Source organism: Mugil cephalus, chromosome 8, assembly GCF_022458985.1.
Source record: "Mugil cephalus isolate CIBA_MC_2020 chromosome 8, CIBA_Mcephalus_1.1, whole genome shotgun sequence".
Lineage (NCBI taxonomy): Eukaryota > Metazoa > Chordata > Actinopteri > Mugiliformes > Mugilidae > Mugil > Mugil cephalus.
Window position 1 is genome coordinate 7,181,649 of NC_061777.1, and position 26,648 is coordinate 7,208,296.

The following is a 26,648-nucleotide window of genomic DNA, read 5'->3' on the forward strand; positions in this document are numbered from 1 at the left end:
TCACACTGTGCAAGTGGCTCAGGAATGTGCAATATATAAGTCGTGCATTAGACCCTGCATATGTTTAGCATTTATTTTGGTATTGGCTGCGTAAGCATGCCACTGGATGATGAATGAAAACCAGTTATGCAGGCATCGTTGCTCAATTTGGCGTTAGCGCTTCTAGCACGATTCAGGAATAGACTCCTCCGGGGTTATGGGGTTTCTGAAAGATGTTCTTTCCTGTATCAAAGAAAATATGACACCTGTATCACATGGTGAAGAGCCTGGCTCCCAGAGCTTCCCCTTGGTGTGCTTGGACCCGTGGAGGCCACAATCTGGTCCTGATTTACTATTACATAAGCACTTTGAGACTGTTGTTTTTGAGACGTTTTTCTTTGTTGGGGGGGTGAAAAGGCTAAGGAAAACAAAATAACAAATAAGACACTGGTTCCAAAAGCAAATGTGGTGTGTGTGAACGGCTCTCGGCTTCGCAACGGAGGCCATTTTATCTGGCTGCCCCTTAAAAAACCCAACAACCATATCTCTCCACAATTAGCGTGAGGTGAACGGGTTTAGATGAGATGTTGAGGGAAGTGGAGTTGGGGGGGCTGGTCAAAATTGGCGCCCATAACACCCCCCCCCCCCCCCTCCCACACACACACACACACACAATGAAGTGGAGCCCCTCAAATGGCTGATAAACAATGTACCTGAACCAAACAGCAGGCAGTGGTGGAGCCATTTGTGAGCGAGATGGACTAGAACTAGTGGCGATGGGGTGACAAGAGGTAAGTGAAAGTAGTTTTTGAGCCCCGGCCCTACAAAGACTCCGCCAGTCACAACTGAGGGGCCCAAAGCGTGTGATTATTAATTACCGATGGCTTCCCAGCCCTTTGAAAATTGTGAGGCCGCAGACATCAGATGTGTGGAAGAGGCCTGTCATTACCATCACAGAAACAATGCTCGAATTTGGCTGTCATGCATTTTTGCCTAATTGACTGTTTTGATGCATTTTTTTTTTTTTTTTTCTTTCTCCATTTTGTTTTTGAGGACGGGGGGGGGGGCGAATGACCTCCCCCTCCCCTCCCCACTCCCTAGTCTTGATGAGGAGAACTTGGTGGGCTTTCAGCTTCACCCAGCAAGAACCTTCCGGAGGTTCTTTGATGGCAAGAAAAGCCACTGGAGACCTCAGGGGCCTCATTGGCCTCCATTTATGTATCGGCACATAACGCTCCATTTTTGATTCCTGACAAGAAATGAGTGAAGAGGAAAAGTAATGTATGAATGACATACAGTGTGTGTGTGTGTGTGTGTGTGTAAGTGAATGTGCTATACGAAGTGTGTGTCCGCGGGGTGGTACGTTTTGTGTGTCTGAGGCTGCAATGAAAAGGGGAGGCCAGGGACCCACAAACCACATGAGGGGTCTCCTAATTTGCATAATTAACTGTTGACACTAACTGTGCTTAATGAAGGCCTATTGAAGTCATTGACCCTTTTACACAGCCAGCCCCTGGGAATGAGACAGAGGCTCCTCCGGCAAAGGTTAAAACAATGTGTCTGGTTAACTTCCGACAAACGCGCCGAAACGCCCCAAAGTCTCAAAGATTCATGCTCAATGGAAAAGGTTATGGCACAGAACGACCTGCGATTTCCCAGAAGCGAAACGCCGCCAGATGTTTGGCCTCGGTGTCCCTCGCCTCGTCATTCGTTTTCGCTTTGCAGAATTCGCCCAATCACGCGGTTTTCTCTCTTTGTTTGTGCGAAAGTCTGGTAGAGAAGTTGTGACATTGTAAATCAGCAGGAAGATCCCTTTGAGCAGAGGTGATTTCTTCTGTAATTTAGTTTTTGTTTCTCATACACCAAGATTTTTAACACGTATATGCCATCGACACTTGTGAATATTCGCCAAAGGTGCATTTGTGGAGTTGATATACCAACGTTGATGCCTAAATCATATCGTTTTTGCCGTATTTGCATGTCCTGTGTGCGTACACCGCTAGAGAACGGCGGCACCAGCCACCGTGCACCCGTTAAAATGCCAGAAATCAAGTGAAAGTGGACAGTGTGTAAACTGGAGGTGTGGTTACAAAGGGTCGCGTCTGGTGCTTCTATTGTGGAAAAACACACTCACTCACTGACACACCACTTAGCACAGGCCCGTGACTCTTTTGTACAACCTTGTAAACGGGCTCATTGACCACAACGCGGTGTTTCCTGCACGCATACTGCGCGTTAAAGATGATTCACTGAGGAGCGGGTTCCTCTTCTCAAACTGAAACTCAACTTCGGCTCGCGTTGGTTCGAATTGATTTTCCGTTGACATTTACCCGCAATTATTGAATGATTCAGGTTCGTTTTAAACCTTTCAAACCTGTTCACACCAAAGCTCACTTTGGACCAGGGTTTCGACGAGTTCGTCAGAAGATATTCCAGCTGGAATAGAGGAAACACTCGAAAGGTCAAGTCTCTGAAATGCAGCCTCCGTACGTCCTGAGCGTACTGTCCTCTACGCTGGTTACTCGTCATTGGATTCCCCAGAACGGATGCAAGCGGTCTGAACTGGGGCCACAGCTACAGTCCATCTGGAGACAAGACGCACAAACTGTTGGAGTTCAACACGTGTTGATTATCCAGCTGCAAGTCTCTGCTGAAGATCTTGCAAAATATTGTGAAACGGATACATGCAATGAGAAGAAAAAAAAAAATAGTTGTTGTAAATTTCTTAATTGCTGCCCTCAGACATTCGTGCGTCCCATTAATTTGAACTCTGCCAGAGATCATAGAACGGGGACACTTTGCTTCATCTGTAGATTTACTCTACGACCCCTGGTGAACTGTTGTTAGGCAACATAGCATCATCGTCAATCAACCAATCCTCTTATTCCCGGTGTTGGCCACGGGTTGTTAAAATTAGTTTAAGTAATTTTCATAATAATTATCAATTTAGCTAAAGTTGAGTTTAATTAGATCAAATATGAGATTCAAAATGATGATACTGAATTATGGTTGGAACGAACCCAAACCCCATGTACTGCAATTAATGCCTCTTTATTTTGTTGGCGTTAAACCATCCAGAGACGTTTTTATCCTCCTTGTTCGAGGTTCACAGAACAGACTAATCTATATATGTAATAGTTTGCCGTAGATTGCTTTTTCTTCTTATCCTTCTTATTCACGCTGCCTTGTTCGACAAGGTCACTGAAGGACTCTATGAGTGATTATTGTCGTCTTGTTTGTATCATACGTGAGGGATAGTTTAAAGATTCTTTATGCTGGAATGTATTTGCATTGAAAAGGGTTTTCCACTTTGCCCCCCCCCCCCCCCCCACCTCATCAACCTAATTCTCGGCTTCTTCACAATGTATAAAAACAGATTTATTGTTCGCTCGGTCCCCATCAGTTTTTTTTTTTTTTGTCTCAGAGAGGCTTAGAAATAGTTGATGGGGAGGGGTCTTTCACATTTAATGACAACATTCTTAAGCTCGAAACTTTCCCACACTTGTTTCGGAGGAGAACGGGGGCCCTAAGATTTGTTTTTATCGAAAATTGAGTTAGTCGTCGATAGATAGATGCTGTATGAAAATGAGCTATAACTGATGTAAGTGGGACAAGTACCCTCCCCACACAGCCATCCTTTTTATGTCTGTGAGATGGGGCGCCCCCCACCCCCCTTGGTTCTTGCACACTGGTTTCAGGGCCTTCAAAAGGGGGCCCCTCAAGCTTTGATCCTCTATATGGGTGCGGAAAAACATCTTTTTGCCCTGCACTGTGCCCAGGAAACCAAAGTTTCTGCCGCCGCCGTATGCTAATGCAGCCGAGCTAATCACCCTCCCCAATTACAAGATTTATATACCGTAATGGCGCCCAGTGGTACCCCTTCTATCCCCCAATTCTGTGGCCTCCTTATCAACCCTCTGGATGTCCCACGGAGTAAAGGTGTCTTCTGTCTGCGAGAGCAGCTGCCCTGCCACCACCTCGGCCGCTTGCTTTCATTTACAAAAAGAGGGTAACATGAAAACAGTCCCGTGGGTGGGCCCCTTAATGCCGTCCTTCTCATTCACCACCTAATGTACTTTTCCAGTAAATGTCGCGAAACACGCAGCAGCTCCGAGGTAGGCACCAGACAGATAAATGTGTCTAGGGGTCCCGTGGCTTGGATTATGTTTCTCCTATCAATATCTTTACCCATCAAACCTATTTAATCTCCTGCCCATCATATTAGCGAGCTCCCTTCATCAGCGCGGCTCATTTTAAACTTTAAAAACCTCATTTACCCTCCCTTCTTCGGTTTCCTTCTCTCCGGGGCGGCTACAAGTTTCAGGTTTAACGATGTGCACGGAAGGGGGAGGGAGTTTGTTTCTTTGTGGGGACCATTGTGCATTAGCAAAAAATCAAAGATTAAGCAATAAATTATGATGAAAGACTTTTCGCGCCAGACGTGCAGCGTGGCCCACTCCTGGCCGCCGAAGCGGACAAACATGAAATTTGTGCTACACTGGCTGAACTCTCAAGAGCTCTTGGATCGGCCCCAGGTTCTCCTCAGGTGAACTCCCGTCTGGCTTGTTGAAAGGGAAGAACGTGTTCTCCCAAACTCAGCGGAAAATTGGTCCGCTGAACATTACTGATCGGACTTTTCTTTAAACATGACGCTATACCGTGCACTCTAAAGATTGGCAACGCAGTTGTGGATCTGCTAAAGCTACAAACCGAGTATACGGAAACTTCAGAACCATTCGACACTGCGCATTTGACAGAATACAGATATATTTCTTTCACTTAAAGATACAGTCATTTTGTGATAAGCCGGACTCCCGAAGGATTAGCTTGTCCCTGAGTAATCGTTAAGAACCTGTACATGTTTTCCTAGATGCTGTTTGGAGAATGTAAGTAGTTTGGGTTTGCTTAAGCCCCCACACAAGGCCTTCAGAGGACACCAAACACTTTTTTTTTTAACCTTACTGAGTCCTTACTGTATGGGGTCTAATTATTTTGGAAGCTATTATATTATATAATGTCTTAATTTGACCAGAGCATGAAGATGGATCATAAACAACATGTGGGTTTTTGTCATAAATACTGGAATATATTGTCGTTGCGTTACAAAACTGAAATACTTTTACCGTTTTATTGCAATGTAAAGGGCTAATGCAGTGGTGTAATGGGAATGGTGCACATTGCATACTTTGTGTGTGTGTGTGTGTGTGTGTGTGTGTGAACCACAGCAGCGGGCACTTACTGCCACATCCAGATGGTGCTGGAAACAAACAGGGCTGGCGCTGTAGGACACCTCAATAGGAGCGTCTAGACTGGTCCCTGACCAGACAGATACAGCCTCCCATCAACTTAGCGTTTGTCAGATTTATGGTAATGGTCCGCAACAGTCTTCCTGTCAGTGACATCAAGATTTACAGCACTGACACCAACCCCCCATACCCCCTGCCACACACACACACATACACATATATGCCATCCTCATCCTGAACGCTGCCTTTATCCCACACACACACACATACAAATGCGACCGCCCCCCACCTCCTTTCCTTGCCCTAGCCCCTCTCTCTCTCTCTGCATCCCTCTGTCCTTAGGTCCTGCTCATTGCTACTGAACAAGTCTTGCCCGCCGCTAGCGCTCGTCCGCAACTGGGAGCTGTGGAAGTGCTTGTGTTGTAGATGTCGGCGAGGTTAGTGAGGATGCCATGAAGTCCCCCCAGTCTCCTTCTCATAGCGTCAGAGCCCTGGTGGATATATATGAAGAAAAAAAAAAAAACAAAAAAAAAAAAGAGAGAGAGAGACCCTCTCGGGGTGGCAAAACCACCCAAGCCCCCTCTGTATCCTCAACAATAGGTTGTGTCAGGGTTTCCTGTTAATCCTCTGTGATGAAGCTTGGGTGTTTTTGGGGTGAAGGGTTTGGAGCAGGGAACGGTGGTGGATCAGAGAAGCTTGAGGTGGAGGGGGGCGGGGGGCGGTAGTTGTGGCGGTGGTGGTGGTGTGGACGGGGGTGGTGGTGTGGGCGTGTTAAGTTGCTGCGGTTCTGGTGAATCAGAGGAAACGGACGGGAAGAAGAAGGGACGCATTATTGGCGGCGGAGTGCGAGCGGAGGACAGACGGAGGAGAGCCCCGTGTGCGCGGATTAGCGTCGCCCCCTCTTTCATGTCGGCGTTTTTCGGGGTGGTAACCCGCCCCCCCCCCCCCCCCCCCCCCCCCCCGCGCCCTGGCCCTAGTGAGCCCAGTGGGAAAGGTTTCCTGACAGATATCCCGTCCATTCTGAGCCCAAGTGTTTTTCCAAGGCTGCTCCCCTGCCTTTGATCTGGCCTGCACCTCAGTCACACGGGGTCACAAGCTACCATGTCAGGCCAGATAGGAGAAGGCTGGGACTGGAGCTCCTTACTAAAATAATAAATAATTAAAATAAAAACAAAAGGGGAGAGGGGAAAGCAAGGTAGCTGCTCCGGTCGGTTGCTCGCTCTCGGTTGTCTTCAGTAGTGGACTTTAAGTCACGACACCTCATTTCGCCACATTAATCAAGAGATCGCTCCTCCTAAATAGCCCTCGTCTGTTTTGCATGTTGCTTATTTGTTTTGCCGCAGTGACATTATTAATTCTTTCTTTCGGGGTATGTTCTCCTACTGCCCTGTGCTTCTTCTGCTATTAATCAGTCAAGACAAACAAGTGACATAATGCAGCATGTTAGCGTCCACAGCCATTTGTTCCTTCTCTTCACGCGCTGCTTCTCCTTTTCCCAGCGCGGCGGATGCAGTACGGGCCAAGAAAAAGCTGGGGGGCGCTCTAACTTCACTCTGTGGCTTTCGGTGTGCGTTTGTGTGTGTGTGTGTGTGTGTGTGTGTGTGTGTTCCAGCTTGTCTCCTTGTCCAGACACCTTAGCGTCAGGGCAATAGTGTTGGAGCTCTAAAACGAGGGCCAGACAGACAGAAGTGGGATGAATGAATCGGGCAGCGGGAGGGAGTGGATGTTGGTTCAGAATAAGGGGATGATGTGCCTGCAAAACAGTGACAAGCAAATCAGCTTTAAAAAAAAAAAAAAAAAAAAGAAAGAAAAAAAAAAAGGGCCTCCCCGTACACACACAGACAAGCCGGCGTAATGGGTTGTGGGGTTGTTTTGTCGACTTAAGTAAGACACGGTCTACTTCACCAGACGGGGTGTTGAGCTGGCGCAGACAGGGTCATCTTATTATCGCTGTACGTCTGTCATTTCAGTCCAGTAGTTCTCTGTGATATTGTGTTTTTAGCCGTTGCAGTCAAGAGTAGACATATTCAATCTTCATTGCATCAAACACATTCCACCAAAGTGGATGTGCATTGTCGAGGCAAGGAGCGGGAGTGATGCGTGTCCCCCAAATGTTCCCGCATGTTCTCCCCTCGGCGTATACATGTGTGTGTGTGTGTGTGTGTGTGTGTGTGTGTGTGTGTGTGTGTGTGTGTGTGTGCGCACACATGTGTAGGTGTACGTGTTTGTTCAGGGATCTATTTCTGATGCGGGGTAATGAACGGCACCTGTTTAGTGTCCTTAAGTGGCCATCATTTCTGAAGTGCAGTAAATCTTCTATTTCATCGCCCGGGGCTACAGTTGAAAGCGTATCCAGGTTCTCGCTGCCAAATCCGCATTTTGTTTGTTTTATCTCGCAGTTAAGGTTCTAAGAAAACAGCCAATCGTGCCTGTAGCGACAGGCACCGCGCCTCCGGTATCATGCCCCCCGGGGAGGAAAACTCTGCCGCCGTCAGAGGTGCGTGTTGATAGCGGTGGCAGTGAGAAAGAAAAAAAATTCCACGAGGATTTGAGCCGCCGAACTTACCGAAAACATGCGTTCTGTCGCGAAGCGGGATAAAGGTTAGTGGGCGGTTTGATGAGGTGTGGCCCGGGGGACCCTGGGCCCGAAGCAGTCTGCGGTTGGCGTGGTAACAACCAAGCATGGGAAGAGTCCAGCGAGCGGCCTTGTGTGTGTCTAGCGTGTCTCTCTCACCCCTTAACGAGAATGGCATGCAGCGCGCCCCACACACCCCCTTCACTCACTGTACCGAGCCACGCTGTGTCCCACCGTTCACCCCCCATCCGGCTTCAAAGCGGCAAATAACAACAACAACTGAAGGGGGGAGAAGATGAATGAGGATGAATGAATGTGGCCGTCCACCCCACCCCAACCCCAACCCCACCTCACCCTCCCACCCACCCCCTTTTTTTTTTGCCCACACACTCTGTCCACCTCCCCTGCGCCCCTCTACGGTTTTTCTGACCGGCCGCCTTCCCCGTGTGTCCTTCTCCGCTGCAGCCTTGTGTTATGACTGTGGCCGGTGTGTATTACACGCATAGCTGTTAGCGGCGCTCCTCCGCTGGGACGCCCATATAAAGGACTGTCATCTCCAAAGGTCAGCAGTGAGCCCTGCACGCAAGTGTTGTCCCGACGCTCGGTCTGGAAAAATAAAAACGGCCCGGTTGCCTGTCTGTGTCCTGTGTCTTTCCGTCTGCAGCGGCTATGACTCGCACCCGGGACCGGTAACTTGGATGCCCTTTCTCTCTTTCACCTCCGCCTCCTCCTCTTCTTTCCTTTGGTCGCTCCAGTTGTATTAGGAATGTGAACTGGCAGCCGGGGAGGAAGGCATGGTGGAATTTTGGCGTGACTATCTGCTTCTGAAAGAATTTTGATTAGACATATTTGTCCGTGATTTTTCTGTTGTTTCGATGCACGTCATTTATAAGTGGCTAAGTGCAGTGGTGCGCTACGCTCGCTGTGAGTAGTCCACGTCTGAGTCACCGCAGCAGATTTCCTTCATCTATCATTAGTGGATTAACACCTGTTTTCTTTTCCAAAGTGCAACATGTGGCCTAGATAATAAATCACAACATTGCAATTATTATTTTGCATCTCCTTGTTGTAGTTTTCCATTATCTAAATAATTCAGTTATTTGTAATTACTTGCCCTGGAGTGTCCGTGAAGCTTAAAGACCACTACCTGTTAGCATATTTCTGCAAAACGCTCATTTATTTGAACTCTATTACTAAAATTATTCAAAGTGTGGATTTAATTTGTACGTTTGCATAATGTTTGAACAACTGGATAATCATAAGAAAGGATGCTAAGCTACGGCTAAGTTTCCCAGCAGCTCCATTGTTGATGCTTCACACCTGTTAAGTTGTTTACAACTGCAAGAAAAGGAACTCTGTTACTAAAGACATGTATTTCTATCTTTGAGGAAGTAAAAAAATATCTCTCTAAATCCAAATACACATGCATGCAGGATATCGCTCTTTCAGATTAGGCAGTGAATATTAAAATACCCAGCAGACATTTGCTGGCCGTGTGCTGCATGTATCCTTTGACAACCCCAGAGCTTAGTTATTTCACAACAGAACGGAAACTGGAAGCTTGTTGGGGTGTCTCAATTTGGAACATGCTGTCATGCCACTGCCTATTTTCCTGTCCTGTGGTGTCTCGGCGGTAGCCAGAGAGTACGAGAGTGAAACATGAACTAGTCTTCTGCGGCTTCCCTCTAACCCACATTTATTACCTCTAAAAATACAAAGCGGTTTTCTAAAAAGAGCCTGGCTTCAATTCCGTTCAACTACGTTAGGTGAATTTCCGACATGATGGATTATGTCTCTGTGACACAAAGGTTTTTTTTTTTTTTTCAAAATGTTTAAACTCCATCTAAGCCCATCAGGTTGTAATGGCTGAAGCCCGTGCCTTGATCTTTTTCCGTTTATGCACCGTCCAAACGTCAGTGGAAACGTTGAGGAATCTGGTGAGAAAAGAGCAAGAATCCACCTTTCATATCGTCAGTGTCCCTTTTAACTCTTAATGCGAGCCCCTCCATCATTTTAAAGTTAAAGTTGAGCATCTACTTGAGCTCTGCTCTGCTGTCAGGAGGCCCGGTTATGTCACCCTTTTTTTAAAAGTCTCGACATCTTTTTCAAATTGAAGGCTTAGGGGGGGCCGCTCTCTTTTTCCTTTTTTCCCCTTTTTAAACATCTTCGTCTGCCATGCATCGTTTTCATCTCATCTTAAAAAGAGCAGCCTGCTTGTTTCCTCGGTTATATTTATATGTGGCAGTGTTTCTCATTTACATAAAGCTTAGCTAATCAGCTTTCACTACGACAGTGAGGTAATGTCTCGGCAGGTCTTTCGGGGGAGGCACAATTAAAACATGTCCAATCCTATAAGAGGCAGCTAATCAATAACAACTAGCGACGGCAGGCTTTTTATGTGGAGTGTTTTGGCAGGAAGGTTGCCCCTGTCTTTTTTTTTGTAACGCACAGGTGGCCTTATGGAAGTTTAACGGTAGCTTTAATATACTCAAGAGCTTCCACGGGCGTGAGCGAGTATCTTTCTGTCGCAACAAACTGCGTACACTCCGGATACCTTGGACGGTTTCGTTTGAGATCGGCCCGTTTGGTCGGAAGGGGCAGGTCCTGAGGTAAGCAAAGGGCCTTTCGACGTATTTATTTTTGTCCTGTGATCCTTTTGACCAAGCTCTCCCTCGTCAATCTTGCGCTGTCAAAGAAGGGCCAGAGGTGGGAGCTGCCATCTCTCCTCTCACAGGGGCCACTGTGTACATGGGGACCCCGGGGTCAGGCCCTGGATGCTCCTTTGGTAACTGTTGTGAAATCTCAACTCCCCGGTGGGAGTTGTCCATTCTGTCTGCTCCCACAAAAAAAAAAAAAAAAAAAAAAAAAAGCCAATGAGGCAGCAACTCGACCCGTTGGGTTCTTTGTCTTTTACACTCGCACTAGGAGTATTTTCTGAAAGGGCGGTTGAATAAACTTCATGTTCGCTCAAATTGAGGACTGGGGAGTGAGTCGCATCTTCTCCAGAAACCTTTTACGTGCGGCTCCAGGGCAGGTAGGGTGGGGTGAGGTAGGATAGGGTGAGGTAGGGTAGGGTAGGGTAGGGTAGGTGGCAAGAGGAGCACGGAGCGAGTCGGAGAACGGAATGACCTCACGAAAAAACCAAGTTTGTACATGTGTTCCCCCATCTGACACCGCGTGTGTTTCTGATCTTACCTTCCTTTTTTCTGGAAGAAGAGAATGTTTCCTGTTTGAGCAGACTGGTGGGTTCACCGAGGAGTCGGGGGGGTCAGGTTGCTCAGCCGACGTCTGGTTCTGTTGAGGCAGATTCCCCACATCTCCATCAAACGGCAGCTCTGTTTTGGCACGACTCTGAAAACTGACCCTGGTGGTCACTGATGTCTTGGGTTCCGCGGAAGAACTGAGGCTGAAACACTCTTGATCTCTTGCCTCCCCCCCCCCCTCCGCCTCCGCCTCCGCCTCCACCCCCCCCAACTCCAATTTGAAAGAATCAATGGTTGCATCTTGTAACAATTGCTTCTAGTTTGAGGGGAAATTGTCGTCGCTTTCATCTCAAGGCGGGGACTAATTTTAAATTGTAATTTTTTTCTATTTTGCACTGAACTTAAACATTGAACATTTAGCAAACATGCTTGAATAACAATAAGGTATATTCGTCCTTTCTACGTCTGTGCAGGTGAACATTTTTGATTGCACACCTGGAAAAAAAACGTGCACACACTTATGCGGCAGTTCGTGCACACTTGCGCTTCTTGTTAGAGTCTTTAATTGAACATAGTAACAGTGTGTTTTGCAGGGTCATCCCCTGACATGTGCAGTAGGAAATCTTGTGTTGATGCGCTTCCACCTGAAATGTGATATAGTGGATGGGTGGGCGACTGTGTGTGTGTGTGTGTGTGTGTGTGTCTGCCCTGCCTTGTCCAGACTGGTTCCTGTCTTGCTAATAAAAGAGATCTCTTTTTAGTTTTGGATACTGATCTCTCCATGCGAGTTTAAAGATCTCATTCACGGTTCACACTGCATTTGCCCCTTAATGTCTCACAGCAGGCCCCTTAGTCCCGGGCCGTGATTCATGGAGTGACAGGTCTGCCTCTAGCCGCCATAAGGGCCCAATCAGACAGGGTCTGCATGTAGACAAAAACATGTTTCACCAGCGCTCAGCTGCACGTTCATTACATTAGACCATATTTTATAGTTTTCTTTTCATGTAGATCAACATTACACAATTACATTAAAACACGCATGTGAAGCTACTGGTAGTGTTTCCTAACACTACTGCTTTTGTTTTTTTTTTTTGTTTCTTATAAATGCTTCACGGTGGGGCACGGCCTAAAAATTTTGCTTCTCTTTTATCACCGCGCAATCTGGAATCGTTTCACGTACCAGGAAAGTAGAGTGTGGTGTCCAGATTCATCATGTGAAGACGGTTGGAATGCCCACCAGAGTCTTCCAGCGCCACTCACTAACCCCAAAAACACAACCCACGGTGTGTTTTGTCAGCTCCGAGGCATTTATTCTTTTGTCTGCTTTGTTTTAGTGTTTTCGTGCACTGTGCTGTAAAGGACCGCCGCCGCCGAGACCAGAGTATGATGTGGTGTGCATCGGCCTGACGGGCGCTGGAAAGACCAGCTTGCTCTCACGCCTCTGTAGTGAGGGTGGAGACGGCATCGTTCCCACAACAGGTACGTGATTTAGTGGGGGAAATGACACGGTTCGGGCGTAACATTACCACCGCCGGCGGGAGAAGTCAATAACACTGAGCATCTTGGGCCATTCATTCGTGTGGATACTATTTACCACCCACTTAGACCAGACCAGGCACCCCCCCCACCCACCCCGTAACAATGATACTCCTTGATGGCAGCAGCCTGACACACACACACACACATACACACACAAACACTTTAGAAACCACTCAAAAAACATAAAGAACAGCAAAGCCTCTAAATTCACTAGGTCCCAAACTGATCAAGTATCTGTGGGATGATCCACAGAGGCCCTTCCCCTCAACCCACAGGACCCAAAGACCCCCACTAACAACATTACGTTGCCAGACAGGGGGTCATAATATTATGCCTGATCGAACAGTTGCAAAGCAGTTGCAGCTAATTTACATATTCATCTTCCGGCTTATTTCAGCAGTTTTTAAGTTTTCAGTCTTTGCCTGATTTCCGTATTTTGACTTCGAGTTTTCAAGAAGATGTCGTCCTCTGAGTTAAAAGCGCAGATGATTAACGTCGTCCAGGTATCCAGAGCCTTCCAGAGTCCCGGCATTTGCGCCAGAATGGACGTCAAGGAGTGGCCGGCCTCCAGTAAAGCGGGAGGCTGGCGTTAATCTCCCGAAGAGAAGAAGCGTCAAGCGTTTTCCTGGTAGTCGACACGCAGCTTTCCTTACGTGCAGCGCCGTCCCACAAGAATACAGACATTCCTCCTTTCCTCCCCCGGCTTTGACAGCAGCAGCAGCGTTGAGCTGTTGCAGACTTCCCGTTTTAGATTTTGTCTTTGTCCAGAAGAAGCTAAATATAAAGTAATTCCCAAACGTGATTCTGGTAAGTGTTGGTGTATAAGTCGGGGGTTGTTCTAGGGAGTGAACACCTGTCTGCGTTCAGCGCTGTTAGTGGGCCCCAGTGGATAAAGCATTTTGAAAACTTACCTAAGCAGAGAATTATTTAAGTGGACTTGTCTGAATTGAGATTTAGCTGTCAGCGCTGTTTGTCAGCCAACATCTACAGAAGGAGGATCGTAAAAGCCAACAACAGGGAACTCTCCCGCGGTTTCCCTCATTTCTTCCTTCGTGATTTTGCACTGTTGTAATGTGCTCAAAGGCTACGCTGAGCAATTAATTTAGATGTTTTTAAAATCCTAATCGCCTGTGTCATGACGTCTCTCCTCGTATTTTTTTTATGTTACCAGGAAATGAATTCCCACTGCGACAGTTTAGCAAAATTCAGGCAACATTAAATCTCCCTCTTCATTTATTTGTGTCTTTACCATTTCCCTTTATATCCCGTATGGAACCGCAGAAACAAACACATAATACGTGGTAGCACTCTCCACATTATTGCTATCCTCCCCTAACCCTAGCATAGAACAAAAATATTTTTCTGTTTAGCTATTCTTGTTTTTCTGTTTCTTTAACCAGGACCACACAAAGTGTTTTTTTTTTTTTCCTTTTTCTTTTTGTGTTTATAACACAAATATGTTGTCAGTCCTCTGTGTGTTCACCAGCTGGTGACTTGGAAAAGGTACACCAAATAACCCGGGGATACTTAATGATAAAATAGATTTATTTATTTATTTATTTTTAAAAGTTGTTTTGTTATCCATTTTTTAACCATTGAAGCCGCGATGTAGCCAACATTCCTAGAAGCTGACTCTCTTTACTCCTAACATGTGATGACCACACACACACACACAATTTCTCCGTGTCATTATGTTGATGTTTCTTTTTTTTTTTTTCCTCTTCTCTCCTCTCAGGTTTCAGCATTAAAGCAGTGCCATTTCCGAATGCCATCTTGAATGTAAAAGAACTTGGAGGTAAGAAACAGATGCCCGGCCTCTTTTCTGTTTAGCTTTCGTAATTTTAATGCGTCAATTTCCTCTGTTGCCACGTCGATTTGTGATGGAATCTGTTTTAGATGAAGTGGAGGGGATCAGCAGTGACGTGTTCTTGTAGGGGTAGGGGCTATCCCAGGCATTAGCAGGTTTATTGGCTGCAGACCCGCAGTAACTCCAGAAGGAATGCTGTGCTTCAATCAAATCTGTAATCGGCCATGACATTAAAACCACTGATGGACAAGTGAAAAACTTTGACCATTTTGTTACAATTCAGTGTTCTACTCGGAAACTTTTGGACCTGGTGTTCATATGGAAGCTACTTAGGCAGCACTCACACTAGGCAATCCTGCCTATGTCCAATGTGTGTGTAGACCCCTTCACAGTTTGTAAACATTGTGACATATTTTGAGGGGCGGAGCTTAGCTGGAGGCAAAACATCTCTAACACTACAGCCTGTAAAGGCTTGTTAGCATATTTCAACGGACTGTTTTGGCTGGAATGGACAAGGAAAACAAGTATTTTAGAGAATATACTAATACACTCGCTCTCCGAGACCGTGAGTGTTACTTTAAAAAGTTGACTCTGACTGATGGGACTACGTCCACCAACTCCTACACTCTCACTTACTGGATGGACGATTTGACCAAAGGGGACGAAGTCTGTTCTGTTTTTATCAAGTGAAACCTCTCCTACAAAGATATTGCAACAAGTAAGTGGAACCACTGTGGAGGGTAACGCAGTAAATGCAACTTCTGCTTGGACGCCCCTGAAACATACAACTAACATTAGCTAGCATTTAGCATTAACACGTAACAAGAATCCCCCAAATAATGACCAACTTAAACTTGCGTTTGATCAAAGTCGTCTAGGACTTTGGCAGTGGCTGATATGCAGTAAAACTACAACTTAGTGTTTTTGATTTTTCGACTTTGGCCTCCAAAAATACCACAATAAGACGAGATTTTCATAGTCGACAGTGGAAGTGTTCACCTCAAGCTTCCCTCTGTTTTGCCTCCAGCTAACGCTGTGATGTCACAGTGACGTAGGCCATGAAGGGGTCTATAAAGCAGGCGAGCCTCCATCAATCACAACAACAAAGCCAGTGGTGAGGTGTTCAAGGCATTCAACAACATCTGGACAATTTCGTGCTGCTATAACTGCCTATACACAATACCATTTTATAATGACATTGCGCCATGCCTATATCAACGTGACGTGTCGGAGGCAACTTTGACACACATGGTTTGGGGTAATGTGAGTGCGGACCAGCAGGGGACACCTGGGTGCTTTAGTACGCAACAACTGGCCCTAGCGTGAGCGTCCTTAGACATGTACCACCCACCTAAACAGTTTAGGAACAATTAAAAAAAACATGAAGACGCACGGCACAAGATGATGACCTGGCCTCCAAATTTACTCGATCCCAAACATCCTGTTTTCAGACCCCACAGGACACACTCAGAGGGCCCATGTCCATTCTCTGATGACTCACAACTGTTTTGGACTTACAATGGAGGCACAATATTAGGAAGGTGGTCATAATGTTGTGCCTGATCGGGCTATTTCAAGGCCGCAGCTAATTTACGTATTAATCTCTGCCGTTTAACATTTGCAGGTTACAGTACTTTTTAGCGATTATTTCACCTATTTTAAGATTTTAAAATAATAAAATTTGAATTTTTAGTGTTGTTTTCAGTTAAGTAGCAAACACTGTGTGCAGATTCATCCTGTTAAAAAACATTTTTTTTTGTTTTCGAAAAAACAAAACAAAAAGTACAAAAAATACGATGTCCGATCTTTGTCATCTTAACTGTTTACACATTCAAACTGCGTACGTCAGGGACGCAAAAAAAGTAATTTGTTTTTACCTCTGGTAGCATCACACCTTCTGATCCGACACAGACAGGAGCGCACAGACGTCAGAACCTGTTTGTGTTTTTAGAAGTGGCTGCACAATCTGCACCCTGTTATTCCTGGAAATGTAAAGCACTCGAGAAAGAGGTTTAATAAGCACAGATGAGGGAACTTGAGGTGGAGGTTGAGATACATAAACAGAACAAATGCAATGGGTGTCCTTAAAGGGAGCCATCGGAGAGCGAGTCTGGTTCTGCGAGGCAGCTCTGTAAAGGTGAAAAAAACATTTAAGGTTTTGTTGAAAGTGTAAAATAATTTATGTCGGTTTTCTGTGCTCTGAGGGCACGTGACAGGTGCGGTGCATATTTTAAAAAAAGCTCGGCCAACCTAGCCTCCCTGAAAAGATGAAGCACACACAGACGCACAAAGAGGCGCTGGGGGGGACCACCAACGAGGGTGCTACCAAATTTGGACAGAGTGCTTTAGGAGGTTTTCAAAAGAGGTTTCTCTGGATTGGGTCAAACCCAGTCTGGTGGTGGTAACATTATTGTGGTTGGAAAAACACTGGTCCCACGGATGACACGTTTGATTTAGAGGCATTAGTATAGACTGCCACCACAGCAAAGGGTGATGAAATCTGCCCCCACCCCCCCCCCCCCCCCCCCTTTCCCTGCCTGCCTGGACACTTACTCCCCTGCTTCCTTTCTTGTAAATACACAGAGCACAAGACTCTGAGCGATTTATGGTGCCAGCCGTTATGGATGGGCTGCAGAGGGTAAAAACAAGCATGTGATGTTTTGATGCAACCGCTGACTACCTTTCACTTTTGAAGAAAGTTTGGATTCGGGCTCCTTGCCCGAGATGAGATGCAAACGCTCCTCGGTCCAAATGTACATGACGTAAATGCAGTGTCAAGAGAGTCGATGCTCTTTCATAACGCTCCTCTGGTCAGTTTCCCGTCGTAAACCCTTCAGATCATCCTCAGATTAAAGTGGCTCCCTTTCACGCAGTTTGCGACTTACCCAACACCTCCCATTTCTGTCATTATTCCGATTTCCTGCCCTCTCCCTCATGACTTTAAAGCAAGCAAACAGGGCTGGTTCCATTTTGTTATTTTGCACTGTATCAACGATGCAGAAAAATGATACAAGATGTGACGCACAGAATTCAGTATCCCCTGCCCCCCGAAAACCTTGTTTTTACACAATACCTTTGTGGCTCGTTATTTACACAGCCCCAACTAAGGCAAGGGGCTTGTTGAGGAGTACGAGGAAGCTGAAGTTCTTGGCGTTTATTTCCTTCCGCTCTCACTGGAAAAATCCATTGTATGTCGAGAGCTGCATTTCCATAACTGTTTGGCAAAATGAAAGCGATATTTCTGAAATCTTGATAAAGTCACTTTGTACATGTTTCCAGCGAAAGGTGTTTCACGAATGAGCTGTGACTATCGTAACGTCTCGTCTCGCAGTTCTCTTGAATTGTCGTCACACGAGGCTTCACTTAGAGGAAATGGACTTGAAATGAACTGGTCATGTGACCCCCTGCATCATGTCTGGTGACTAACTGAAAAACCTCCTCATGAGAGCGTAAAAGTGTTTTTGCCATATTTGAAAGGTGTTTTCATTACCAGTTTCGCGTATTTCTAGGGGTAACGGAAACGCAGCAACTGATGTAGTCTCCCTACAGACCCCTTCATGGCCTACGTCACTGTGATGTCACAGCGTTAGCTGGAGGGAAAACAGAGGGAAGCTTGAGACGAACACTGTCACTGTCAACCATGAAACTGTTGTCCTGCTGTATGTTTTTGGGTGCCAAAACCGAAAAAGCAAAAACACTAAGGTGGAGTTTTATCGCATACCAGCCTCTGCCAGTCGTGGACGACTTTGGTTGAGTGCGACTAAAGGAAAAGATTGGAGGGAGACAATCATCAACGCTTGTGTTTGCAGCGCACACTTGGTATCAGATAAGATTAACATGTAATACACCACCAGTTTAGACTGGATAATGTTATGGGTTACACAAAACTGTGACTGAAATTGCGAGTTTAACTTGATCATTATTTGGAGGATTCTTGTTACATGTTAATGCTAATGCTAAGCTAACTCAACATTAGTTGTACGTTTCAGGGGCGTGTCCAAGCAGAAGTTGCATTTACTACACTACCCTCCACAGTGGTTCCACTTACTTGTTGTATTATGTTTGCAGGAGAGGCTTCACTTGATAAAGACGGACCAGACTTCGTCCCCTGTGTGTTCTCATTTGGTCAAATTGTCCATCCAGTGAGTGAGAGTGTAGGGCTCGGTGAATATAGTCCCATCAGTCAGAGTCAACTTTTTAAAACACTTACAGTCTCGAGGAGTGAGTGTATTAGTATATTCTCTAAAATATGCATTCTCCTCATCCATTCCAGTCCATTGAAATATGCTTACCTGCGTTTACAAGCTATAGTGTTGCCTCCAGCTAAGCCCCGCCCTGAAAACACGTCACACTGTTTTACCAACCGTGAAAGGTTCTATACAGCCATAAACATAAAGCAAGTACAGTAGGTCACAGCCATTGTGTCTTACATTAATGGACATTGTTTAACAGTACAACTCCTTCGTTTAAAACTAATAGGCGGTGTAGAGTTCGGCATCATTTTGACGGTGCAGCTATGGCGACATTGCAGAACCTAGCGCCAGCTCAGAAAATTAAACTTTGCCGTGGTGATGCAGACCACAGGAGCTGTGATCTATCTATTTGGTAGTAGTGTGCTTTAGATCATGCTTTACAGCGTGCTAGATCAGTAAAGATGGAACATATCTAGCAAAGGTTAACTGAGAAGGTTTGGGGATACAAACATTTGTACGACTGGCAAAATTTTGGTGAAAGTTTCAGTCGGGCATTGTTGAAAGTAAAGCGGGAAATGGAAACAAAGTTTTTCCCGACCCAGCTAGTGTTTGGGTGGAGTTTTTAGCCCGACTGACAAGCGCACAAGTATAGAGACGTATAAGTATAGGGACGTACATAGGACTATATGTCTGTGTCTCACAGTGCCCTAAAAGAGCCTTAAGAGTTTTATCTTCCTTTACTCACAGTACTTTTACTGTCCTCGTATGTGTAGCACACTTGGCAGCAAAGTCGGTTCTGATGAAATGTCCTCACAAAATCCCAAGCCTTCATGCTTTTTATATGCAGCTATTCCCTCCCCTGTTGTTTTCTTGGCTTGGTAACGCAGATTATTACTCAACCTGCCTAATCTGGAAAGCGAATGTGGTTTGAACTGGCGTGGGGCACATGGGAGTAGGTCGAGGTCAACACCTTTGGCACCGAGAGGAGAGCTAGCGGTGACGCTAACATGGCACTTACAGTTGGCTCAGAAGCCACCTCTCCTCTACGTCACGTAAATGTAGCTCACCCACAACTCTACCTGTGTTGTCAGTCAAAAAACCAAGTGTTTCTGCTGAGGGAACAGATATGTTACTGTTAGATTTATGTCCTCCGTTTTATGCGCGTAACTGTATTGATAATGTATTGGTCTCTGGTTGCGTTCGAAAAATGTGAACTACAGCCGAGCTCCGCGTACAGATGGAGCGCCGGGGCTTCTCTGCTAACATGCTGTTCACGTTACGCCGCTTTCATAGACGTATGAGTGGAACCCTGGACCGCGCATTCTTAACTCGCGCCGCTCTGAAGTTCACTACCAGAGTGTCGTAAGCGCTCCTTCAAAGCGGCGGCGCTCATCAGGCAGGCATCCCTGACACATGATGCCTGTAATGATTCAGGCCGGGCTATAAGTTTTTCTCACTCGTCCATGTGTCGTCCGTGTCCCTGCCGTATTGTTTGCATTTCTTCGCTTCTCATCTTCAGCTGTAGTCTCTGTTCTCTCTTTCATTTCTGCCTCCCATGTATTCTTCTCCACGCAAAATCTCTGGACTACGTTAGCTGTGGGATATTTGCCTCCTTTCTTGGTCTCACTTTCTGTTTTTGTTGTGTCTTCTCAAGCATTCCTCATTGATTTAAACACTTTGTGTAGCTTTGATAAAGCAGATTTTAGGCCAGACTTGTCTATTTTTCCAGTCAGCTTGTTTAGCATGTAACTGTGCAGCGCCTTGATTTGCTGAACACAATAAAATTAGAGCCAGGCTCTAAAAAATATTGTTGATACAAATAGTTTTGCTGGAGAAATCTGATGTTTTTAGCCATTTTTTTACAATGTGCATGTTATTCTGTTAGTCTACACAATAAAATCACACAGTGAAGGTGTCACTTTGACACAGACGTAAAATTCAGATATGTCTGTGGTCACCCGTCCTCGTCAGATGCAGCAGTCTGGGTTATTTTGTGGCCCGTCTTAGCCTGTCGTAGACAGACACCTGTATAACACATATCCCAGAGCTGATTTGAAATAATGTAAGAATAAATTGTGCATTTTCATCGTAAAAAGGCCAGCATTACGAGTTAATTTATAAATTTAATCATCAGCTCTGGAGCCTCATTTTTACGCATGTGAATAAAGTGGAATGTGATTCGTTTTTTCATTTCTTTGACATTGAGACACTTTTGCATCCGGCGATCTTACGCCGACGCGCATTTGTCTGCTCAGATGGTGCCAGGTATGAGGATTTAGGTGGGAAGGGCACCTCCGGCGTGACTGTGTGTGTCTGTATATGTGTGGACAGTGACATGACGTCAAGTCTAGACGGGCCATTTCACAGTGTGCATTCGTGTCACGCAGTGACAGCTGATGAAGTGGACCTAATAATCCCCACGCATTTCGCTGTTGTTCTTTAGTGTTGTGGCTGCGGATGCGAGCTGAAGCTTTTCGATCTGGAGCTGAATGGAAAACATTTGTTCCTGCAGTGATCTCGTTTAAGTATTTGTCACCAGACTTTCTAATACGTGACAAAATTTCAGCGTCTGTAGAAGATTATTTATAGTTAAAGATTGGAGTTGGGGTTAGGGTTGGGGTTAGTTGATGTGGTGTGTCACTTCATGAGCTTCCATTTATTCATAGTCTGTGTGATATTATACAGTGTATTTGTTTAAACTTTGAACCTATCACTGCAATTATGAGAAGTATGAGGGAAGAAAACCAAGAAACAATCACACAACAGACCATTTACCAGTTGTCTATAACTACCAACAGGCAAAGGAAGTATGTGAGCATGTCTTAGAACAAAACCACTACATAGTAGTCCACACAGACCCACTGTGGTTTTTGGTAATATCAGATATCACTACAGTGAGTATTACTTTGCCCAGCAGGGAAGTTTTCCCTTGCCCCGCAGACGGTCCGACCGAAAGTGAAATAATTTGTAAATTGCCGTTTGGGTTTAAAGCAGATGATGGCAGGCTGTTTTGATTTCTGAGTTCTGAGCACAGCCGTGTAAGTGATCTCCATTTGAGGCCTCATTCAAGGATATTACCTTCTTTGATGTTGTTTTCCTTCCTGATACTGGCTGAATGGTGCATCCATGAAACTTTGGGAGAAAGAACCCGCCATTGTCAAAGAAAGTGCATTAACCAGACCAACTCTTCACGCCAACCAGGAGGAGGTGTTATTTTTATTCACAGAGGTGCAGGAAGCTATACGTTCAAGAGGGCTGGGTGAAGTGTAACACAAATAGAGAAGGTGTCGTAATTAATCATTACACTTCCAGCCAGCGGTGTTACTTGTCTATAACCGTAAACATCTGGGCCCGTCACAGTGGAACGTGGTGAAAATGGCTCACCCAAATAAGAAGGCGGTCACATATTATGCGATGTTGCATTTTTTTTTTTTTCTAAACAATCGTTGTCAATAATGTGCATAACATTGGGCCAGGAAGTGTTTACTCAAAAACAGCCAGTGCTGAGGCTGCAGGTTGACGGCTATATCAACAGCTCAAGTGTTTTCTACCTCCCTCCAGCTGCAGCCCCAGCTCATTCCTCAATGAAGTAAGCAAACTTTATTACTAGGTCCTCCCTCGTCGGTCCCAGCGCTGCCCCCCCACCGTCACTGTATCGTAGCCGTTTTGTTCGGAGGACAAAAAAAAACAAAAAAAACAACAACCAGTCTGTTTTTTGTTAGGGTGACTTCAAAGAGTTGCTCATAACAAAATATTTGTAAGAAGTTTGTGTTTTGTCCAAGGTAAAAGCTTCCATAAGACGGGAACGTTCTCACAAAGTATCGCTCAGTCCAACTGTGAATTTGATCCCACATCTTCAACCGGAGTAGGCTTCAACGGTAGCTTTATTTAGACCAAATGCAAATCTAGTGTAGTAGGGTTTCAGCTATGTTAATTCCCTTTTTGAAATGTTGACCATGGCATGCTGTTTGAGTTTGCGGATTAATTCGACGGGAGAGGGGGCACATTGAACGCAACTGAAAGCAAATCTGGATTCAAGTGGAAGAAGATCTGTTTTTCATTGTTGCTGTATAATTGGTTACTTACGTTTTACTGGCATTCGCCTCCGTGTTTGGGTCGTTAACTAAGAAGCAAACAAAAAATCAGGAACTTGGTCGCCGTTGAATTAACACATGTGCCAACAATGTTTCAAACAGATTTCTGCTTCATTCAGTCTACAGGCTTCTACCTGCTACCATCAATGCTAATACACTCACTGGCCAGTTCATTGGGTACATAAGTGGAAAAACCAATGCCAACATAAGAGTCCTGCACTAAATCTTAGCTTTAAGACTATTAATTTTATTCAACATTTGTTTATAGAGCTGTTGATTCAACTGTGTTTTCATTATACTGTTGGATTGTACCGCACAATGCCTGAATTTAATTTCCTGACAATTTGGACCCTGAGCAATAGCTAAAAAAAATAAAAGATTTTAAAAAGATCACCAGTGCAAAGATCAAAGAAATGATTCACACCCTGACAATTAAAATGCTTTGACTGTACCACGACACGAACAATCAATCAATTATCGAAAAATAAAAACTGTCAGCTTATTGTTTAATGATTAAATTGTTTGAGTTGTGAAAACAATGAGCTTGACTTAACACGAAAGGTGTAATTTACTTTATTGACAGCACAAAGGAAAACAAAATATTAAGACATGTGGTGTAGACCAGGGCATTCATACATCAGTTACCATAAATTGGCTATGCATACGCACCAGCGTAGCACGTCTTCACGAATAAACGTTCACATATTTACATTCACATGTTTATTTTTTTTATGCCCTACTTTGAATAGATGATGACACTTCTTGCTTCAGCAGCATCGGTTTTAAGAAAGTGCTCCTTACTTTCTTAAAGCGGTATTTTTTTTGTTGTTAGTTTAGACGGGAGAGGCAAAGATGGGTGGGATCAGGAAGATATTTCTCCTCAGGTCAGATTTCTATCCATTTAATTCCAGACGGCGTGACTCAGAAACCACACTGACAACAAAGCTTTGTCCTCAGTGACATATTTTCATGAAATCATAACATAGAAGAATATGTGTTAAAAAAAAAAACTATTTCCCAAAAAAATAATATTAAATTGTCCATGTTTCTGTATATAAAAGTGCACATTCATATGAACAAATGGATTTAAGTAGGAGGATCTGCCACATCTAGATAACATTATGTAGATTTTAACCTCTCACAAACATAAACGTTTCCTCAAAATACCCCACAACTGACACACTATTTTACATCAGTGTTGAGCACATGGGGTTCAGTCCATCTCTTTGGCGCAGCTGAAACATCATGTATGTTAGCTCGCGTTGCTGCTGTTGCACAGTAAACGACAACTCGTGACAAAATAGAAGTGAAAGTTGGATGTCAGTTGGATGGTAAGTGAATAGTGGTATAAGTATTTAGATGCACAACATTCCTACTTGTGCATCCATCCAAAGGAAAGATTTGGTGAAACTGTGCGATGCTTCCAGTTATCCCAGTGCAAGAAGTTAATTAATACTTTAGATTACCAAGACTTGTGTTCGGATTATTTGTTTTACTGTCTTCTTGATCAAGTTCATGATCCATTTATATATTTAGTCCGCTGATCCCCTTCGTTATTCACTCAGTCTTAATGCTTTATAAATTCATGTATCGACTGAATGAGGCAATAAGTCTAATAGTAATAGTTTGCGAGTTAGCGTGGCGTGTAGCATAGTCAGTAAGAGACACAGTTTTCACTGAGATTTTTTTTTTCTTTTGCCCTGATATGGTGACTTTTGGCTAGTTATGAGTGGGTGCGACCTATCTAAAAGTACAATGCATCTTTTCAAATTCTAAAATATATTTAGAGGATATACTTAATAAAGCTAAATAGAGGGAAATCTGAAAGGAACAGACAAAATAAGCAATGAGGTCTTGCTCATGGTGATTAATGTCAAGTTGTAATCCCCAAGAAATCATGACGTCGTGTTTGAAAATCCTCCTGTCCTGACCAATAGGTGGCAGACGTTGCCAACAAGATCCGATCAGACATGACGGACATTCCACCATTTCCAGGCAAAGATGAGAGAAACTTCCTAGTCAATCTCTCAAGTGCCACTTTGTCTGATAGCTTTCCACTCCACTGAGAGGTGTGAGTAGAAAGAGTGGGGGTGGAAAGAAGGGACGGGAAGGGGGTGGTGAGCATCGTGGGGGGGAGGTAAATGTCACTGAAAGCACTTCGTGATGCTTTAAACATTTGCCAGCCTCACAGTTCGTCACTTCTTGGCAATTAAGCTTACTATGAGCAACAATAACAAGACAACAATTCACAACAGTGCAAAGGAAGTAACCTCACCAGACGGGGGAGGATAATTTTAACCAGAGAAAGTACATCCTGCAAAAAGTCAGCGAACATATTTACAGTGACGACAAGTCAAAGAGGACATAGAAAATACATAGTTAATGAAATCTGAAAGTTTAAGTATTCCTCACATAAATTAGCAACCGTATTTTGCAATAGCTAAACAGCTTGAGATATGATATCAGAGTACAATGAGGCAACATTGAAACTCCAAATATTAGAAAGTTTCAAAATCCACCCCCCTGCTGGTTGGAAAATTCGTAATTTCCTGATTAGAAAGGAACAGCAGTTGCGGTCAACGGGTTCAGTCAGACAGTACGCATTTCACTTGTCACAAGAAAGAAACAAGATCTCTCAATACGAAAGGAGCATGAGTAACATAGAGGATATGACAAGCGTATTCTGCTTTGTAGTGTCAAGTGTGAAGGCGCCAGCAGTCATCGAGCAGTCATTCTTGACCTTTTTTTTTTTTAAAATGGGAGGTAGAAGTTGTTGCCGTCAATGAAAGTAATAAGATTTCACCATAAATGTTTAGACTTATTCATTTTTTGGAAAAGATTTGGAAATGGTATTGGTATGGTATTTTTACTAGAGACTGTGAAGGGGCTTTATTTAGATGACAGTACAGTTCTTGGTCAATCAACTGGTCCCATTAAGATACGTTGCTTGAGTCTGAAACATCTAAGGTTATGGTCAGGGCAATAGTTGGCGTTGGGTTGACGTCTGTTCAGCTTGTGGAGTTTTTCATTATTTCACTCATGCATTCATTCATTTTCTGTGACCCCCTTGTCTTCTGGATGGTCATGAACCTCTCCCAGCTGTCATTGGGCAAGAGGCGAGGTATACCCTGGACTGGTCAACAGTCCATTGCAGGGCTAAGACCAAGAGACAGACCACCATTCACACTCACACCTACTGTCAATTTAGAAGCAGCTTGGAGTTTTTAATTTGTTGAAAATGTTTATTTTATGGGTTAAGTATCATATATGATATTATATGTACACATAGACAAGGCATGGGCAAAGGAGGTGGGAAACTAAAGTTGGATTAGAAAGACTGATGAGATCATGGCTTTCAAACTATGGCCTACACAGTCCTGAGGACGCTGTAGACGGCACCAATTCTCCTTGCTGTACTCGGGTAGGTAGGTCTTATCTAAGCATCTTGAGCAAACGTGTCATAGTTCTTCTGTGGATTTAGGCTCTCAATGTCTTCTGTGTCTTCATCTAATCCCAGATTGACTCGATGATGTTGAGATCAGGGCTCTGTTGGGACCATCTGCTGCAGGGCTCCTGTTCGTCTTATGGCTGGAGATGGTTCTGTATAACTCCGGCCGTGTGTTTAGGGCTCCCTGTCATGCTGCAGAATAAATTTGCGGCTCAGATCAAATGGTTCACTGTCAAAAAGGTTTACACGGTACCGTTGATGTAAAATAATATTTTCTCCTACCAGATGTCTGACAGCCAGCCCTGTAATTGAGAAAATACCTGTTGTACACAAAGATGATGGATGATGAACAGCGTGTGAGGGGTGGACTCGACAAAACGGCACCTCTGTACCTAAATGACAATTTAACCTTTATGTGAGAACATAAATTCAACTATTAGAATAATAGAAAAATACCGAAGCTTTTTTACTTTTTCATGCAATTTACGCCATTGACTTGTGTTATGAGCGTGTTCGTCTCTCCCTCAAAGTTCTTGCAAATAAAGTAGCTGAGAAGTGAGTGGA

At 44.6% G+C, this 26,648-nt stretch overlaps 1 protein-coding gene across 2 annotated transcripts in view; it reads left to right on the forward strand.

The window, feature by feature from the left end:
• The window catches only part of LOC125012449 (ADP-ribosylation factor-like protein 15), a 95,778-nt gene that overhangs the window by 24,239 nt on the left and 44,891 nt on the right, over positions 1–26,648 (forward strand). For both annotated transcript variants that reach the window (XM_047592411.1, XM_047592412.1), the window contains 2 exons: positions 12,338–12,482; positions 14,278–14,337. In XM_047592411.1, the coding sequence (XP_047448367.1) occupies positions 12,338–12,482; positions 14,278–14,337 (205 nt within the window). The remainder of the gene's footprint in view (positions 1–12,337; positions 12,483–14,277; positions 14,338–26,648) is intronic.